Source organism: Aethalodelphis obliquidens, unplaced genomic scaffold (assembly GCF_003676395.1).
Source record: "Aethalodelphis obliquidens isolate GAN/ISIS:26980383/991018 unplaced genomic scaffold, ASM367639v1 scaffold1, whole genome shotgun sequence".
Taxonomy (NCBI): domain Eukaryota; kingdom Metazoa; phylum Chordata; class Mammalia; order Artiodactyla; family Delphinidae; genus Aethalodelphis; species Aethalodelphis obliquidens.
The window spans coordinates 77,099,964-77,121,335 of record NW_020837945.1 but is presented as its reverse complement, the minus strand read 5'-3'; the positions used below and the strand labels follow the sequence as shown (position 1 = coordinate 77,121,335).

Genomic DNA, 21,372 nt, shown 5'->3' with positions numbered 1-21,372 from the left:
GCCTGTTATCTCCTGGCTCAGTGAGAAAATCTAGTGGTCAGGGCTGACCCAGGGGTAAGGAAATCTTGAAGCTTAATAACCCTAGAGAATGCAGACACTAGAAATATTGATTTGCTAGGATAGATGTTAAAGTATATGATAACAATCATTATTAACATCATGGTTTTTTTTTTAAAGGTTTTTTTCATGTGGACCATTTTTAAAGTCTTTATTGAATTTATTAAATTATTGCTTCTCTTTTATGTTTTTTGGCTACAAGGCATGTGGGATCTTAGATACCTGACCAGGGATCGAACCCGCACCCCCTGCGTTGGAAGGCAACGTCTTAACCACTGGACCGCCTGGGAAGTCCCAACATTATGTTGATTGCATAGAACTAATTATGTATTTGAAACTTCTTGCTAGATGGTACAGACATTATACTAGGAAACAATGGCATTAAATATGAGAGAAGTACTAATATCTAAGGGGAAGTGCAAAAATGATCATATCGTAAATAAAATGGATAATGCAGGGAAGGCTGACTTGGGAATTTATTATATGTAGGTTCCAATCATCTGAAGCAAGGGCAGGGGCTGTTAAACCCCATCACAATAATCTAAAACTAGGTAGTACTTCAGAACATGAGAAACCATGCATTATTAGACAGATTCCCTTGCTTTTCTGACAGTTTCTTCATGTCTGAAAATACCCAGCGCCCCCTCCCCACAAGAAATAAGAATCAAAAGTGTATTACTGGACTTCCCTGGTGGTCCAGTGGTTAAGATTCCATGCTTCCACTGCAGGGAATATGATGGGTTCTATCCCTGGTCGGGGAAGTTCTGTGTGCTTTGCCGTGCAGCCAAAAAAGAAAAAAAAAGGTTAAATGAATCAGTCTTCCCAGAGAGGTTTCAGACCAGACACTAACATTGATACCTTCGGTCTGTCAAAACCAGCCTCTGCACAATCACATTTTCTTTTCAGTCTGCTTTATTCTAATTCATCACAGGGCAGGACTGACCCTGGATTTGTGTTTGCACACAAGTTAGATCAGCTTTATCTTGGTGACCTGACTCCTTGCTTCCTCAAGTATAATCCAGTTACTCACGGAATTATCAATTAAGACTCTCAATCACATTAAGTAGAACGTCTTCTAAGTGTCGCCATAGGAACTCAGAAGCTTATAAACAGGCAAATTGGGAAAATCTAGAGGTGTGAGTCTGTTTTTTTTAATAGCCAAAAGCAATTTGGAAGGCTGGAGTGCCTTAGCATAGCTGAGTACTGGAACTGAGATTACCCTGCCCTGAATCGGCAGTTAAATGTCCGGTTGCTCTCTGTTGACAAGGATTATACAGAATGATTAATTACTTTTACTAATGACTTGGATGAGGACATAGGTGGAATGTCGATCAAGTTCTTAGATGACACAGAACTATGAGGATAACAATTATTGTGATGACTCAGGAGCCACAGTGATTATAAGACAGAATTTAGTGGCGATCCATCCAATATGTGCCTGGAAGAATGCTCTCCGTATGGCATAATTTGATGATCATATCATTCCTGTAATCAGAAACTTTCAGTGATTCCCTATTTTCTGTTTAAATGAAATCGTAAGTTCTTAGCCTACTGTTCAAGACCTTGCAATATTCTGATCCTAAAACCCCCTGCTTTCCAACAAAATCTTCTATAGTTCTTTTTCTAATACCCTGTGCTTGAGTCAAGCTGAATTATTTATAGACTATTTCCTACTTATGTTCCATGCTTTCCTCTTTGAGCATTGTTCTCCACTGAGTTTCTTTTCCCCACATTTTTCTTCTGCCTCAATTCTAAATTTCCCAACCAGTTCTTGCTCAGCTCAAAGCTACCTCTTGGGTTTAGTCTTCTTTGACTGCCTTAGCTGGAGTAATCTCTTTCTTTGGCTAATCTTCAATAGCGCTTATTGGCCCCTCTCTGACTATTTTTACCACATTACTTTGTGTTGCAGTTATTTCTTGTACACATTTTAAGTCCCTGCTAGAGTCTGCTTAGTGCTAGAACTTCTGATAAATCTTTGAATATCCTAGAGTGCCTCTGCATGTGTATTATTCAAAGTTGCTGTTGCTGCAGTGGTTTGCATGTGGTTTATCTCCTCTACTGGGGGTGACAGCCCTGCATCTTGCTTGCCAGTGACCCCTGTGATTATATCATAGTGACTTGTGAACAGAAAGTGTTCAATACATGTTTTATTGAATTAATGAATGACTAATGGAGAGGACTCCCTAAGTTAATGGTATAAGAACTGGAAGGGAATGGTAGCGTTAAGAAAGAGACATTTAATTTCCGAGATAAAATAGTTGTTTAAGATATAATATACTCTCCTGTGATTTTTGTACAATCATGCTAAAGAAGAAGAACAGTAGAGATTTTTGGTGATGTGTGGTCAAGAGAGGTGACAGTTGTTGGAAACTTGCATTGTCCTTTAAAGGGACCACACACTCTGGATTGCTCGGACAGTACCATTTTGGACTGTACCTTTCGATACTGTCCAAAAGGTACCTTTTGTTTCAGTGTAGTGCTCTTCAAAATGTCCCATTTCAAATACTTTTAATATTACCCTACTTATTAAATATCCCTTTGACCTTTTTAGACTACTGGGTTCCTGTGGTTTGAAACTTGTGACATAGGCTAATGTTTAGGATAACAGACTTGTAGTTTTCCAGGTGTGGATATAAATCTCATCTCTGTCACCTACTAGAAATATGGTCTGGACAAGTTACCAAGACCAGTGTAAGCACCCAGTATGGCTGTTGTGTTCAAAACAGAGAGTGGAAGTCTTAAGTATGGAATTTATCAGTAATATTCAGGTTTCAGTATTTATAACCCCACAGCAGTTTTATCAGGGGCCAGATATGTCTAGAGTAGTAGGGAAAGAAATATTTCACAGAGTTGTTAAATCTCCAGCCCTTCTGCATTAAAGATCACACAACCAAATATAAGGGCATCGTTCTTTCTAGTTGGCTGTTTCAGCTGGTTATCAACAGAAAGGCTAAAGATCACAGAAATTGGAATTCAGCCTCATCATTCGTCTCTTCGAATGAGAAGATAAGAGCAGGCACAGCAGGGCATGAGGATTATACATTTCCCCTTACTATAAATTCAGAGTATGGTGGACTGCAAACCAAGTCTGAATCCAGTATTTGTAGACTTTCTATTCATCACTAAGAAGGAAAACTGTCTGGATTATAAAATATTTCCAATTGGGAATAAGCAAGAGAATATGATGAAGGGTAATAAGAACAAACTCATCTACCAGAAATTCAACTCTGATGAAAAAAATCCAAAAAAATATTTTTTTAGTAGGCAGTTAGAGTTCAGTGATTAAGAGGCCGTTCTAGAGCCAGACTACTGGAATTTGATCATTACTCTACCACTTTCTAGCCACAGGTTCTTGGGTATGTTATTTACACGTGTCTCAGTTTTCTTATCTGCAATATGGGGATGAAAAAAGCCTATCTTACTGGTTGGTTCTGACAATTAAGTGTGTTAATATTGTAGAATTCTTAGAACAGTTCCTAGTCAATAGTCAGCATGCATATGTACGAATATTATTTAAGCACTTTGAGTAATAAGTACTCTCCTTACATTTGTATTTATATTGACAGGATGGGACTTCTGTGGTGTGTAATGAGTCTCTACTTCTATGGGATCCTGCAAAGTGATGCCTCAGGTAAGTGAATGTCTTTTGACAATCTATTAAAATGCAACTCACACATAGGGTAATGTCTCAAGTCTTTCTGAAAATGAGTTAAGAGAACATAACGTTGTTTATTTCCACTGACTTCTTTGGTAACATGGAATCTTATATTTGACAGAATTATAGAATTTTGGTGCCGGGAGGAACCACTGATATCTTTCGTCTTCATGGAACAAAGTGCACTGGGGGGAGTGCACTTTCTAATTATAGGAATTTTCCATCACCTTCACATCCAAGCCAACTAGAATCCTACTTCTTCCCCTTACCTCAGGTCCTATGGGAAAAGAAATGACAGTGATGGTAGTATGACTCTGTTTTCCAAACTTGAGCCAGTGGTGGAGAAAGCCTCAGTGGTACCAGTGCACTGATACCTTATAGAAACAAGTAGATAAAGATGGGTTTTTGTCTACTGCTTCCATATAGGAAAGAAAGAACCGGTCATTAGGCTCATTCTTTCTTTGGATGTTGCTTCATAAGCATAAGAAGAGTCAGCCAAAATCTTTACTGAGTTTAAATAACCAAACTCAGTTATCATGGACTTGGATCATATGACCTCAGAGTTACAGGGGACTTGAAAGTCTGTCCTTGCAGGTCTCGTCTCATCTTCAGAGGTACTGCTCAGAACCATTCTATGGTACCTCTAACTAGTGATCATCGAATTTTAGCCCATTATGTCTTTGGACTGATCAAATTCTTAGAAATTTTTTAGTACATATAACTGAAATTTGTCTCATCATATCCATATATTTCTTTGGTTCAACTACTGGATTTAAATAGAAAATACCTAATCCCATGATTCTCTAATTTTAATTCAGGGAACTAAGGTATCTTCATTTAAAAAAAAGCTTCCCATGTATAATTTCCCTGAAGACCATGGACCATACTTTGAATATCATTGCTTTATTTCCTCTTCTATGTGACAGGCTGTCAGAGATGTTAAAACAGTGGTCATAAAACCATGACCATGTTGTCCAATACATGCCTTCAACTGTTCTTCACATGGCATGGATTTGAGCCCTCCTACCATCCTGAAGATCTTTTCTGGGTGTGTTTCAGTTTTGCTACACCACTTAAGGCATTTTATTGGAAACCAATAATAGCACTAAAGGAGGGGTCTAATTAGGACAGAGTACAGCTCAAAGCCAAGAGAAGGAGCGATAACTTCTAACCTTGTTGGCCCTTGGAGGCTTCACAGAGGAAAAGATATATTATAAGCAGAGCTGATATTCAGCTGGGATGCACTAGTGTACAACTCTACTGGCTGTTTAGACCAGCCTGCTTGAGTGAGTGTCCCATTTGACTGGCCGGTGTCCTGATGTCCTGGTTTTTAAATATGCTGAATATAACACCTGATTGTTGTTTGTTCTTATTTGATTTAGTTCTATCCTTGACTGATATCTTCTTACAGAGGCCTTCCTTAACCATCTTAACTAAAATATCCCTGCCAATCACTCTCTATTCCTCTATGCTGCTTTAGTTTTCTTCATAACACTCATTATTTCTTGACACTATATTAACTCTTTCTTTTTTCTCCTCCTCCTTTTCTTCTCCTTCCCTTCCACCTTCTTCCTTTTCTTTTTCCTCCCCAACCCCCATCCTCCTCTCCTTTCTTTCTTTCTCTTTCCCTCCTTTTCCTCCATCCCTCCCTATTTCTCTGTTTTTAAGCTCCCTAAGGACAGGGACTTGTCCATTTTGTTTGTTACCCAAACACTTGGAGTTAAGATTGACATACAGACAGAGTAGGAACTCAACTTTTATATTTATACATATATATGCATATATCTACAAATACATATATGTAAAATGGATGAAAAAGTGTTTCACATCCTTTTTTGCCCAGATTGGTTAATTTTATAATGGAACTTGTTTGGATTCATGCCAGCAATTCATCAATGTGGTTTTATGTTCCCACCTTGAAGGAAAAGGGGGAGATGACCTTGTTACTCTTGTTAGAGATCAATGAAGTTTCAGAAGTTAGTGGTTGGTTAGTGCTGGTGCCTCACTACTGGTCCTGGCCGCGTTGTTTTCTGAATGACTTTTACTGTAATCCATCCAACGGGCCCCCCCCCACCCCCTCAAATGTTGTTGGAAAATGAGCTTTCTACCCAGGAACTGACTCATAATTCTGCTAGGGAAGCTGATTTCTTGAATAAGATAAGTTCTCATACCAGCCCCATTGAGTCACCATGGGAGCAGGAAACATGTTGTAATGCCCTCAGCCCATCTGGCCCATGTTTATTTGCCTTCCTTATGAAAAGGTATATTGTGTCTGTGTCAGTGATGTACTTCCTAGTTGGAGGGAGAGGAACAAAAAGGAAGTGTTGTTGACAAAAATAAAAGGGGCAACTGGCTCTGGGCTATGAGAGGAAAAAGGGATCAATGCACATACTGGGGGATCAACCAACCTCTCGTGCATGATGCCTCTTACAACGAGGTAGATGACAGTAGACTGGTTGGTCTTTCATGAGGCTCTTTTTGTGCTTTAGGTACCCATGTTAATGGAACCACAAGATTGATGTGAGGAACAAAGGAGAAATAGCTTTAAAACCCTAAAGCTCTGTACACACATATGATATTAGTAAGAGTTTTGTCTTGTTGCTCTGGACCCCTCCATGTGGACCCTTCTCTTAAGGAAAGCCCACAATTTTAAAAAAGAATCATAACAACATAAGAGCTTTATTTCTATGGGGTGCATTCCAGTGCAGTGAACTGGGCTTCAAGGCACACAATTCTGACTAGAGAACATAGTCTTTCTATAGCAGTACAGTGGTGTCCATCTTCACTCAGGAACCTGGCAGCAACATTTCATCTCCAGTGGTGATAAAAGCAAATAATCAAAAAACAACATTTACTTTCTTTTAAGGAATTAAAGCTTGGATAATTATAATAGTGATAATATAATTAATGTGGTATAGTGGTGATAATAAAGCTTCCTTTGCTGAAATAAAATTCTCTTTGAATTTTACATGTTCTGTGTCATTTAGTTCTCACACCCAAAACAGAGCAGTCAGGGTATTTCTTATTTGGATAAGAAAATTAGGATCAAAGTGGCTAAGTGAGCTGCCCAAGGTTAAACAGCTAATACTTAACACATCTGTGACTTCAACTAGTTCCTCAGTTCCCAAGACGCATGTTACTTTTACTAAATGCATTCCCTTTGTACTCTACGGGCAGATAAATAATGCAGAAAAAAATATTAAGATCCAAGGGGTCACGGGTTTTGCTAAGTGTTAAAGAACCACTCAGTAATATAGTTCTGTGTTTTCTAGATAAGAAGTATCTTTACTCGCCCTGCCCCCTCACTTAAGGTGCACCCCCCACACCACCATTGCAGTGATTTTCCCCCAGGAAGCAAATCACTGTAGTGTAAGCTCAAAAGTCAATATTCCTGTTTTTGCTTATTATAGAATTAAACATTTCTAATACTAAACTCAAAGAAGTGCTCCTCTGCAAGAATCCCAAAAGCAAACTTTGACTTGTCACACATTTCTCTTTTGGTGTGTTTCATTGGCAACATGTTAAAAAGTTGAATTGTTTAAGCTGCCTTTAGAGTAGAAATAAACATTTGGAACTTGTGATTCCAAGTTGGGGAGGTAGTTAGAATGGCACCATGTATAGTATGGTGAATTTAAAAACTGCTGCCATACCAAAATTATTTGCTACACAGTCCACATAAAAAATGATAGCAATGAATTTTCTTTCCCAAAGGCATGCGCGCGCGTGTGCGCGCGCGCACACACACACACACACACAGAGATCTTTGAATACAGCTTTTTATTTCAAAGTCAACAAACAGTTGACTGTGTGCCAGGTGCAGGGCTAGATTTCACTCACATTATCATTAACTTCACAGAAAACACTGTGATGCGGATGGGGTGTAGGTATTCTTATCCCCGTCTTATAGTTTAGGAAATGTAAAGCCAGGGAGTGGTCTCAGTTAACAGTACTCATGATAAGGTTTCGAAGGCTGCCTTCCCTCCAAAAGCAGAGCTCTTTCTTTTATACAGCATTACCTACCCTTAGGGCTTTCTTCTACTAACGGAGGTAAGATCCCCTTATTTCTTTATCATTATTTTTAAGAAATTTGCAGAGGGTGGAAATAATCGCGTGGCTTATTGAGAGTGAATTACGCTATGTAAAATAAATAAAAACATTGTGGCTTACCAGGAATCAAGAGACACTGGTTCAAGTTCTGACTGTTTCACTTCGTGAGCTGGTTAATGACATTAAAGTCATTTAATCATTCTGTTTCACTGTGTCCCTGCATATAAACCAAAACAACCAACCAACTAACAACAGCAAAATAACCATCCAACCAGCTAAAGCAACAACAGCAAAACCTCAACCAATTCTTCCTTCTTGCTTTTTTATTAAAGAGCATTATGGGTTGTCTTGTACACCATGGACATACTCAGGGTACACTCTTCCTATTATTTAATTATTTCTAATGACAAGTGTTTATCTTACAATGATTTCAGTTTATTCTAAAGGTCATGTGTTTGACCATTTCATACTGTAGAAACCAGGGTGAATAAAGGAAGATTCTTATTGTAAGTATCTTACAGTAAAATTTGAAAGAAAGAAGAGAAAATAAATACCAAACAAAATTGCATAAGACGGCAGAGAAAGTTATTAGTCCTGTAGGGTGGTACTGAGGACAACTTCTTAATCAAACAACGACTGCTCTTTTCTAGGAGAAAATATATCTCTTATTTGGGAACAGAATAGTTCAGTTCAGCTGAATTCAGGGTTAGTGTGAAGGTGTTTAGAAGCCAAGCTGGAAAGGTAAGTTAGGAACAGATTGTGGAGGACAGGAATCCTTGCAGGTGAAGGGAATATTTGTGTTTAATGTATTTTAGACATAGTTGGCTAGCTCTTTTTTTTTTTTTTTTTTTGGTCTTTCTTCTACAAGGATCTATAATATTTTAATGCTGTGAAATGGTTCTTTCAGCTTTTGGTAAAGATTCAATTTGTTGCCAGCACCAGTGGCCTCATGTTATTTGAATATGCTCTTTGAAAAACTCCATACTTGGATCTACTTGTGACATTCAGTCCTGTCTCTGTTGCTCATGGCTGGTCATCCTGAACACACTTCCTTTCTATGCAATTTAGTCCAAACATTTGAAGAATGTGTGAAGAATATAGTTTCATTTTATTCTTAGACCTAAAGGTCATTGGAATTATAACATTCACCCTGATGTCCTATAAATGTTTCTATGTTTCTTCTTCGGAGCAGGTATCTTCACGTTTTTTTTTTTTTTTTTTTTTTTTTTTGAGCTGCATTGAAAGACACTGATGTTTATTTTTGAGTTACTTGTACTTCCCAAGGGTGGGTATTGAAAAGAGATTTGAGTACCACAATTTATTGGCCTGATGCTAGCTTTGCAGTTATAAATTCTCTAGAAAGGCTTCTTGTATCACAGCGATAATTCTATGTTTAGAAAAATGACCTGATTCTTCCATAACATGTGTGAGTTAAGAGAAGCCGCTATCTTTGCAGGGAATACATGGGTGTATATGGTTATAAGTGACAATATCTGGCTTATAAGACAGTCTTCTGCACTTTGAATCGCCTTTGTTTCTGCGTTCCCCCCTCCCCAATATTTGTTTCTGCCATATTGAGATGAGCTTTATAGAACCAGATGACCATCTGATTATCAGTGACTCACTCCTGGGCTAGTTCTCACTCCTTTTATTTCACTACTTTAAAAATTCCTTTTCTATTTAGTTGATGAACTTCTTTAAAAAATAAAATATATATCTACCCTTGAGATAACAACACAATAATGACTTTATTCTAAAATCCACTAGGTGCTGCAATCACTCATTTATTTTTGAGGGACAGAGAGAAAATGGATACATTTTATAAATAATATGAGAACCTCAGTCAATAACTTCAAGTACCTGCCATCCAAACCTATAAAAGCAATATACAGAATTGCCTTCCTTTGTCTTTCTCAGTTTTAGAGGCAGTAGGAATAATGAAAATACAAGGTGGCTGAGAAAATAAGAGAAAAGAGACGCAGTAATCACACACTTGGTAATCTAGACTTGACTGAGTTCTGTTGTTTTCATGAATTTCATTTCTCCTTCTGCCACCAGAATCAAAACTCTTGGTAAAGCTGTATTATTGGGAAATAAATACCACTTTCCTACGGTGTTTGTCAGTAGTGTCTGGAATAATAGTTTAAGGCTCTTTGCCCATCATCTCATTGTTTTGTTTTACTTCCGAGATACTTTCACATTTTTTGAAGTACTCCTTGAGGTATGCAGAAGTGTCCATTTTGGTATATAAACCAAGGTACTGATGTTTGCATTTTTCCCATAACTTATATAACAGAACATTGTGGTCCTTTTAAAGTCTGGGCTTTCCATGCCAGCGAGAAGGACCAACCGAAGAGTATTTGCCAACTATGCTTCCTCCGTGGAACCTGTGTAGATATTCAAGGGGAAGGAAACGGAGAGGCCATCCATCAGTTACTCGTAGCTTTTCTATATAAATGTAACTCTTTATTAATATAATACCGTGGATTTTATTTGATTCTTAATTGCTTGCATACAACTATAGTTGAAATATAGGACTCTATTATTGTTAAAGCAAACACAGATATACAAATTGTTTTTCCCAAGCAGATCTCAACCATTATCAGCCATTATTTAGCATAGCTTTGTTTGCTCTTTTTTACTTTGGGAAGAAAGCTTTAATCCTTCACCATGGACTTGTTTGCTGTTTAAACATATTACACCTAATAGCTTAAATTGATGCACCTGAGTTAATTCTGTCCTTCCCTAGATCCTCTGGGACTTCAGACTGCCCCAAAGGTCTCTTAATGAACTAATTTTTGCTTTTCAGATAGAAAGCATTACTTTTATCTTCATAGTTTTCTAATTTGCTTTGGACTCTTTGATCTATTTGGTCCCCTGAGGAGAACAGAATTTCTCTTATGCAAGACTTTTTCACATCCATGGCTTGCTTCTAAATGTCTTTTCAGCACTTTTAAATTGTCCACTCAAGGTAAAGGAAAATAAAGAGAAGGAGTGGGGGTGAGGAGAGAAGAAGAAAGAAAAAGGAGAGAGGAAGAAAGAGAAGAGATAGTGATAGAGATAGAGACAGGGTGAGAGAGAGGGAGATACAAAGAGAAAGATAGAGGAGATACAGAGTCTTTCCACAGAGGGACTTTGCTGCATTTGATGCAAACCCAGGAATATACTTTTTCAGATCATTAAAAAAAAAACTTTTTTAAGTACCACCGTTAAATACTCTCTTTTTTTAACTGAACTTTGCATTGGATGGTATCCTTTTAGAACAGTTCGGTTTTGTTTTGTTTACCTTCCAACTCTTTCCTTTCTTCCTAGTATGTTAAAATGATGAGCTGAAATAGAAGCCTTAAGTATTATAGAAGTTTCCTTGTATCTAGTGTACCTCTAGCCCAGAGAGCCATCAGCATCTTCAGGATACTTGTATTATGAAGGAAGTATAGAGCAGAGATGGTGGAGGCGTAGAGCTGTGCATGGCCTTCATGATACTGAAGGGAGAGGAGATGGCAGGCAAGAGTGCGCCCTTATGCACTCTGCATACGTAAGATGTAGGGCAGAAGCAATCTGCTGGTTGCAACTGACACTGAGCTGTAAACTGTCTTTCCTTTTAGCAATGTATTGCTGGAGGCTCAGTAGAAACCCAGCTTGTATTTAGGTCTAAGAGGAGGGTGTAGCTTTGTTTGGAGGATAATTGAAATAATGGAAAGTGTGAATATAGCAATTAATAAATGGAAGTGTTGGAGGAGTCCCTCCCACTACATACAATATTCTTCATGAGATGCTAAGCAGGATTTCAGGAAGAAAGTGAAGACAGGGTCTTTGTTCCTGGGTTGCTTTATTAAAGCAAGCTCTTAGTTATCTCACCTTTATTACTCTAAATATCCTGTTATTAAAAAATGTTCTTCCTCTTATCTACAATGCAGTGATAGTTGATGACTGCAAAATAGCCATGAAGCATTATACAATACTGAATTTTTTTAATGACTAAAGATCATGTTAAGCTAAGCATGACTTTAAATATCTTTTATTCTAATTCTCTTTAAATTGGTAATAACTATATAGTGGAATGTGCATGTGTGTGTGTGTATAATAAAAAAAGAAGGAGGTGAATGAAATAACATTAATTGAATCAGGGAGTAGTGTTTGTGTGCGTGTGTGTGTCTGTGTGTGTGTATTAATATAAAATATTGCATAAATTTCTGAAGAGCCTCATAAGATAGAAATAGATGTTTTCATCTGTCTTTACCAGTGAGGAACTCCACATTCAGAAAGGTGAATTAAAAAGCTAAATTAACAGCTTACTATAGCTATTATAAGTAGTAAAACTTGTCTACCTGATTGACTTTAAAATGCATGCTATTCGCTCAATACCACACTGCCACTGAATTCTTTATGATTAAAACTCTTCTCTTTCTAAATATGCCAACCAAAGCTATCAATAATTGATGATACAGAGCACACACATTTGAAAGGAAACATTCAACCAATTAAAAAAACAGAGAACATAGGATGTAATTTTTCATGTTGCGAATACTATTTCAAATTGACTTGTTCCAAGCTTCCTGAAACATATACAGTGTACTACAATTGTGTACATTAGATAACATACATTTTTCCAAGGTTATAAAAAATTTCTTAAGGGAAAGCAGTTCTTAACAAGATTGCAGATGGATGAAGGAACAGTGGTTCAGTGCAGATGCAGCGGGTTTGAGTGGAATGGGAAGCTGTTGACTTCAGTATGTGGCAAGGTTGCTTTGGCGTTATTCATTTGGCTTCCCCTGTGGCTAACTCAGAGATATTGACTGTAACTCCCTGTCTTCTCCTTCTTCTCCAACTACAGAGGTTCCGTCCCTCTTGCTAGGTGTCTAGGGACTTTGTAAATGATGTTTACCTGTGGCTCAGAATTTTTTTGGTTCCCAACAGTGTATAGCTTTAGAAAATAATTTTCAGTCAAAAAATGCCAGGTTTTTGAGTTTTTTTGCTAGCCTTTGGCAGTGACTGGGTGTGAATTTTGAAATTTGATGGTGGATTTACTGCACGTTCCATTTTATTTCTGGTGGGGCTGGAATGTTTCATCTTTTTCAGAAACTATCGTGTGTGCGTGTGTGTGTGTGTGTGTGTGTGTGTGTGTGTGTGTGTGTTGGAGGACAGAGGGAACAAACATACCCACTGAACTGAGAAGGCATCTTGAGGCTGAAAAATGGGGCAGGCAGCTCCATATAATCAATGGATCCGTTTCTTATAAGTAACTTACAAGGTGGGATCAGGTTTGGGTGGACAAGTATTCAGAAGCATTCACAGCTGCTCTCTGCACCACCGAGGGGTTATAGTTAACCTAGGGTATGGAGTTAGGTCATTGGAAACAGGACATGCATTCCTAAGTCAAAATTCATGAATGGGTAACTAGTCTTGTGGGTTCCATGAATACGTCAGCAAAGGTTTTCATCATTGTGTGGGGACTAACAGAGCATAGAGGCCACCTGGTCCTAATAATTATGAAGCAATATCTATTAACTACAAAGCCTTTGACTACAGAGAAGTGACTCACTGTACAGTACAGTCCTGGGTAGGGTCAGCGAAGGACAGGAGAACCTGTAAGGGCCAGAATGGCGTCAGTTATGCCAACAGCCAAACACTGTGGCAATAAAACTGCTAGAATAACTGTTATCTGGATTCAGCAAGTGCGCAAAAGTTTGGACAGGGGGCATTATCCCCGATCCATACCCAGTGCAAACTCTCCAGAATCACAAACCTGAAAAAGTGTTCAGGTTTAATGCACAAGTCCTCTTTAATCCCAGGGAAATCTGTGTTTTCATAGGCTAGTTATCCATTTTAAAGCATGCAATACTTTTATCACAGAAGGATAAGTATTTCCCTCCTGTTTTGAAAATGTACCTTTGTGACGTAATAGAAACAGGTCAAACATCTACATGACGTCCATATCTAGGGTAGGTGGTCCTTCATGACTAGATGTGGAACCCAGCTCAGCAGATGTTTCCTGGGCATCTGTACCACAGGGGATGTAAAGAAGATTAAGACACTTTGCATTCATTCATAGTCTATCAGTATGTGATATACACTGTGCTTGCCTGTATTTATTGGTAAACAAGACAGAAATGGTGTCTGCCATCATGGAGCTTAGTCTTGGGGAGACTGTAGGACAGAAGAAAATAAATAAATAAACACATTTTTAAAAAGTGAAGATTATCTATAGGGCATTATACTGATGGAAAATAATAGGACAATACTCCTATTGTTGGGTGGTTGAGAAAATCTATTTGAGAAGATGACATATTCTATTGAGAAGTGAAGGAAAGAAGGACCACCATGCAAAGCAGAGAGAAGGCAGTGGATGGCATGTGTGAAGGTCCTGAGCCATAAGGATCATGACACCAGTATCGCTGGAGCTTCAAGGACTGGGGGAAGCTTTCAAATATACAATTCAGTGTTGTTAATTATAGTCCCCATGCTATACATTATATCCCCATGACTTACTTATTTTGTAACTGGAAGTTTGTACCTTTTGACTCCCTTCCCCATTTCACCCACCCCTCCATCTCCCACCTCTGGCAACCACCAATCTGTTCTCTGTATCTATAGACTCAGGTTTTTGTTTATTTTATTTTTCCACATATAAGTGAGATCGTGTGATGTTTTTCTTTGTCTGACTTATTTCACTTAGCATAATGCCCTCAAGGTCCATCCATGTTGTCACAAATGGCAAGACTTCATTCTTTTTTCATGGGTGAATAATGCAATAATAATATTATATCTTTTTTATCCATTCATCCATTGAAATTGCTAAGTGAGTAAATTTTTTTTTTAACATCTTTATTGGAGTATAATTGCTTTACAATGGTGTGTTAGTTTCTGCTTTATTTTTATCTTTTATTATTTTTTAACATCTTTATTGGAGTATAATTGCTTTACAATGATGTGTTAGTTTCTGCTGTATAACAAAATGAATCAGCTATACATATACATATATCCCCATATCCCCTCCCTCTTGCGTCTCCCTCCCATCCTCCCTATCCCACCCCTCTAGGTGATCACAAAGCACCGAGCTGATCTCCCTGTGCTATGCGGCTCCTTCCCACTAGCTATCTGTTTTACATTTGGTAGTGCATATATGTCCATGTATAAATCTTAAAAGTCCTCATCATAAGAAAAAAAATTGTAACTATGTATGGTGACAGATGTTAACTAGACTTACAGTGGCAATCATTTCACAGTATACACAAATATCAAATCATTATGCTGTATGCCTGAAACTAACATAATGTTATATGTCAATTATACCTTGATAAAAATATTTTTAAAATTCGCACACACACAAAAAAAAAAGAAAAAAGAAATCTCTGGGGGAAGGGGCCTGAGATGAGGAGGAAGAGGTAGTCAGAGTCCAGGGCCTATTACGGTTGTTATTTCATTTACCTTCATGCCACAAAAGGTCACTGAAAGGACTTGAGCAGGTCCCTGACACTATCTAGTTATTGAATGTTCATGCTACCCACCATGTCGGAAATAGCTTGGAGAAGATTTCAGTTTCTCTCAGTATGGTGGACAAGGTCCCCTAAACAACCCTTTTCCTGTAAAGCAGCTAGAAATGCTACATTTAAAAATAAATGTCTTGCTGAGTTGGTAAGAAATTCTCGGAGGACAAAATTGAAGTGAAAACAGGAATCCAGAAAGAAAGGAAGCCAGCTCTGCAGCTGGCGGTTACCCAAGGTAGCATCCAGAGTCAGTGGAAAAAGATGTATTTAAATGCTAGGACATTTGCGTAATTTCTATAAAGATAAAGTTAAATTCTTACCTTATTCCTTACCCCCAAACAAATCTCACTTGAATTAAATATTTAAATGTAAAAAATAAATTAAAGTCTAAAAGTACTTGAAGAAAATATATGCAAGTGTTTTTATAATGTGGAGGTAGAGAAAGCCTTTCTAGATATATCATCAAGGGTAGGGGCCATTAAAGAAAATTAGATATATTTGACTACATAAAGATTGACAAAATTAGTGGAGCATCAAAATATTATAATTTAAAGGATGAATGAAAACTTGGGAAGATACAGGTATATGGCAAATGGTTAAGTCAGTACAACACAAGGAGCTCTTGCACACAAAAGAAATCCTTCCAATGTAAAGTATACTCTTTGAAAAAAATGAGAAAAGATTTTTAACTAGAAGTTCAGGCAGTTCAAGAAGAGAAAAACAAATGGATCATACTAAAAAGAAGTCAAGTTCATAAGTAAGAAGATAGATGCAAATTAAACCAACAATGAGATGTCATTTTTCACCCATTATATTAGCAACAATTAAGGAGAACAGTCCTACCTAGCATTAGACAGGATGTGGTGATCTAATGACCAAGTGTGGTGTTCTCATACCATGTGGGTAAGAGTGTCCCTTCAATAGGCTTTGTGAAGGACACTTTGACTGTTCATTTCAAAGACACCAAAGTGCCTCCCATTGACCTTGTAATGAACGTTGCACACATATATCCTAAAGAAATAATCAGAGAAGTGCGTCAAGCTGTATTCACAACTTTATTTGTCATACAGTTGTTCAAATAGGTAACATTGGACAAAGCAACGTAAATATCCATTGATAGAGGATACCAAAAAAAAAAAGGAGAATATTATTGAGTCTTAAAAAATATATGTTTATATTTGTTGATAAAGAAATGAGTTTATGATAGATATTTCTGTTTAAAAACAGGTACCATACAGCAGTTTTTAAAGTCTGAAACCTTTAAAAACAGTGACAGTTGTTTGCTGAAGCTAGATTGCAGTGGTTTATGAGAGCCATTTGTTCAATTTTCAGGAATTATGTGAACCAGCTATTAAATCATTGCTAGTTTGAAACTGGCCTTGGTGAGAGTATTTACCCTATGGAAATTAATAAACAGATGCTGCAAATCAACCCCCGCCCTGCCCCAACCCTGGTTTACCACACACCACCGTGTGCATGTGTGTGTAATTACATACGTGCGCACATATAGAAAACCTTCCATAGAATACACCCAAATCTTAACAGTGATTATCTTTAGAAAGTGGAATTATGTTTGAGTTTATTTCCGCCATTTAAAAATAATTTTGTATCATCTGAATATATTACGATCTAATTATATGTATAACTAGAAATATAGAGTAACAATTTTTGGAAGTAAGAAGGAATGAAGACCTGAACCTTTGGAGTGCTTGGGATGGTAAGCAAGGGGCAATTGTGAGATATTCTTGTTTAAACATTGGTTCTTTGTTTCTATATTTAAAATGATATGTTAATAACTTGCATAGAACAGAGATAACTTCAATATTCAGGAAATGCCCTTGGTAAACTATCAAGTTAGGTGATCTGAGAGGGAAAAGTGATATTACTCTTGAATTTCCTGCATTATAAGTGTGGCTACTATTTGTGTATTAGTTAGATATGTAATGTCAAGCAGAGGAAAATTAGCCACCCCAATTTTTGGAAGTTGAAATCAGTGAGTTCTCGCTTCTCCACTTCAAAGTTTTCCAATACTGGATACTCAGCCCAAAAAGTAGTTATGTACCCTAATTCTTGCCTGTTGTATCTGCTCATTTAAACATTTCAATTGATTATAGGCAGTTTTCTTTTCCTTCTTTTTTTTTGTTTTAAAGACAATCAGTGCTACAAAGTATATTCAGCCAATTGCCAATATTTCAGTATCTGTAGACATGGTTATACATATGTTAAACAAATGAGTACTTCTTCCTTCACCTGTCAGCATTCCTTCATTTCTCTAGGCAATAAACACACATACTATTGGGCTTATAGTATGTGCCAAATATAGTTCATATTATCATTATATCAACTAATCATTATAGTGATGAACAACATCATATAGTGTTTTATAGTTTAAAAATGCTTGCATTCTATGATCATCGGAAAAACGATAAATCATATCATTATTCTTGTTTTGCAGATAAGGAAACAGAGACTTGGAGAGACTAGGCGACTTAGCCATAGCCATAAAACAGTAAACAGAAGAACCAGAGAACCAGGACACAAACCCTTGTCTTGCACTCCCAACCTATTATTCTTTTTCCTGGTATACGCAGGGGATTCCAACCCTTTCACTACTAAGGACATTATTTATTTTATATTTTTTCTAAAGATTCCATGTGTTGAAAACAGTAGCAACCAGTCATGTTAGCAGTCATCACTACATCTGTGTTAAGAACATATTCATCACTCAAAATAGAAACTTTGTATCCATTAGCTGCCATTCCACATGACTTCTTTCCCCCTTCCCTCAATCCTAAACAACCACTAATCTACTTTCTTTCTCCATAGATTTGTCTATTCTGGACATTTCCTAGAAATGGAATCATATGTAGCTTTTTGTGACTGGCTTAGAATAATGTTTTCACTTAATGTTTTAAAGGCGCCTCCGTGTGTAGCATGTATCAGTACTTCACTGTCTTCTAGTGATGAATAATTCTGTTGTTTATCCATTCATCACTGATGGGCATTTGGATTGCTTTTACTTTTTATCTATTATGAATAATGCTACTGTGAACATTTGTGTACAAGTTTTGTGTGGACATATGTTTTCATTTCTCTTGGGCATATACCTAGAAGTGGAATTGCTGGGTCACATGGGAACTCTTTGTGTAATATTTTGAAGGACTACCAAAGTATTTTCCAAAGTGACTGTGCCATTGTAAATGTCTTTTGAAGTAAGAAATAGCAGATGAGTCTCAGGCTGTGTATGATAGATACCACAGGCGCATTCCAGGATAGTTCCTTAAGGTTAACTACATTGCATCAAAAAAGAAGAGATCATGGTGAATTCAGAGGTCTTCCCAGGACTCACCCCCCTAATCTGGGATCTATGAGGGGAACATTTGAGCAGTTCCTTTATTGTTAGTGTAGCAAATTTAAATCTCAGTGCTATGGGAGCTCAGAAAATGCCCTGGATAATTCACAATATGTAATGTAGAGAAAAAGAAATCCTGGACTAGAGTCAAATTTGGCTCCATGTGACTCTCTGTCTTTATAAAATGAAGATGATACTATAGGCCGTACCTACCTCGCAGAGTTGTTCTGGAGAATCAGTGAGATGTACACTTCAAAGTTTCCCTGTAACCAGCAAAAGCAAGTAGGTAATCAGGTACTCAGTTGAATAAACTTGAAAACTGACACCATGTACTGGCACATGGGTAAGCACCAACTGGTTTCCTTTATTGAGATTAAGATTGAGATTTTTGTACTTGAAGGTGGGTGTTTGCCCATAAGAATCTACATTTCCAAACACAATTAATCTCTTGTCAAAGTCCCTAGCCAATCACTGATCTGTTTTCTGTTTCTATAATTCTGCCTTTTCCAGAATTTTATACAGACGGAATCATATGAGACTGGGCTTCTTTCACTTAGTATGATGCATTTGAGATATATCCACATTGTTGAGCATATCAGAAATTCATTCTTTATTGCTGAGTAGTATTCCATTGTAAAGATAATACCACAGTTTGTTTATTCATCAGCAAGTTGAAGTTCATTTGGGTGCTTCAAGGTTCTGGTGATAATGATTAAGTCTGCTATAAACATCTGTGTATAGGCTTTTGTTTGAACATGAGTTTTCATTTACCTTTGGTAAATACCTATAACTAATATTGCTAGGTTGCATTGTAAGTATATATTTAGCTTAATAGGAAAATATCAAACTGTTTTCTAAAGCGACTGTACTTCATTTTGCATTTCCATCAGCAACAAATGAGAGTTCCAGCTGTTGCATATCCTTGTGAACACTTGGTATTTTCCACTTTAAAAATTTTAGCCATTCTAGTGGGTGTGTAGTAGTATCCTCTGTGATTTTTAGTTGGCATTTATCTAATGACTAATGATTTGGGGCATCTTTTCATATGCTTATTCACTCTTTGTATATCTTCTTTAATAAAATGTCTGTTGAAATCTTTTATCCCTTTTTAAATTATTTGTTTTCATATTGAATTTTGAGAGTTCTTTATATATCCTGGATATGTCCTTTATCAGATGTGTAATTTTTTTTAAAGAGGCAGCTTTATTTTATTTTATTTATTATTTTTATTAGCTTCTTTTTCTTTCTTTCTTTCTTTCTTTCTTTTTTTTTTTTTTGGCCGTATTGGGTCTTCATTGCTGCACTCAGGCTTTCTCTAGTTGTGGCGAGTGGGGGCTACTCTTCGCTGCGGGGCACAGGCTTCTCACTGCAGTGCCTTCTCTTGTTGCAGAGCATGGGCTCTAGGCATGCGGGCTTCAGTAGTTGCAGCACGTGGGCTCTAGAGTACTAGGGCTTCAGTAGTTCAGTACTAGAGCTTCAGTAATTAGTTGCTCTGTTGCATGTGGGATCTTCCCAGACCAGGGGTGGAACCCATGTCCCCTGCATTGGCAGGCAGATTCTCAACCACTGCGCCACCAGGGAAGTCCCATCAGATGTGTAAATTTTTAATTTTTTTTCTCATCTGTGGCTTGTATTTTGCTAAACTTTAATTTTTCCAGTTATTTTCAAGTCCTATTCTTCGGCCTGTCACTGGATCTACCACTATTCTCTTTTTCACTCTGCATGTTTACAGAGATTCTTGGCTTTTTCAGGCACGGCGGGGGTGGGGTGGGGGTGGAGTGGGATATGAAGATGAAAAGGACAATTGTCCTATTAACGAGGAAACTTTAGGTAGTTGGAAAGAGAGTCCAGATATCTAATCGTCTATAACTCACGGGCTGATGTTCTGAGTACCATAAGGGATGTATAGACAGTGTGCTATACTACAGAGCATTGCCATTCACTGAGGTTTCTGGTTATTAAAATATTTTGAGCACAGACTCCACAAGAGAGAAGCAATGAAAGTTCTGGATAATTAAATTCCAGAAACTGACATAAAGTGGCTGCCCCTCCTACAACCCCATGTATGATCAGTGACGATAGGGGGGCTGGGGGATGGAAAAGGAACAGGCGCTAGGCAATGTCTTTCTCATCTTGGTCAATCACAGTCGTCTAATCCAACAGTTGTGGAGCTAGAGGACCACCTCAGAAGTGATTAGCTTCACTGCCTCCACAATCCTGGAGCCCAGGTTACTGTAATTGTCTCTTTTGTCATCATTTGTGGTTTGTATAAGTAAAAGCAGAGAGAACAAGTGGATAAAGAAATTTCATTCTTGACACTTGTGGAGGTGCATGTGTGTGTGAACCATCAGACAGCCTCAGGGAGCACAAACGTATTTCCCAATCCAGTCTTCATCTGTGCCATAATTATCATTAATATGTGTCACTCATAAGTCAGAGTGTCTTACCCTGTATAATCCTAGTCTCCCACTTTCATGCTTAACTAAACCATCCCACACTCTGTAATCCGACCCCAGGTGATTTACAGACCAGTTATGGCTCCCTTGCCCTCCCTGCCTTTACTTACAATGTTCCATCAGCCTGGATTCCTCCCTCTGTATCTGTCAGCACACATTTTATTCATTTTTCAGGCTTAAATCAGATGCTATCTCTTCTGTGAAGGCTTCATTGAACTCCCCACCCTCCCCTGCAGTCAGAATTAAGAGCTCCTTCTGCCTTCTTATGTCACATTGTATCTTTTTCTTTTTCGCATTTACTTTATTTTGCTTTGCATT

General features: G+C 37.7%; 1 protein-coding gene across 3 annotated transcripts in view; it reads left to right on the top strand.

Moving 5' to 3' along the window:
• The window catches only part of IL1RAP (interleukin 1 receptor accessory protein), a 125,147-nt gene that overhangs the window by 40,658 nt on the left and 63,117 nt on the right, over positions 1-21,372 (top strand). For all 3 annotated transcript variants that reach the window (XM_027108882.1, XM_027108871.1, XM_027108876.1), the window contains exon 2: positions 3,624-3,688. In XM_027108882.1, coding sequence (XP_026964683.1) covers positions 3,625-3,688 — 64 coding nt within the window. In that variant the 5' untranslated portion in view covers position 3,624. The remainder of the gene's footprint in view (positions 1-3,623; positions 3,689-21,372) is intronic.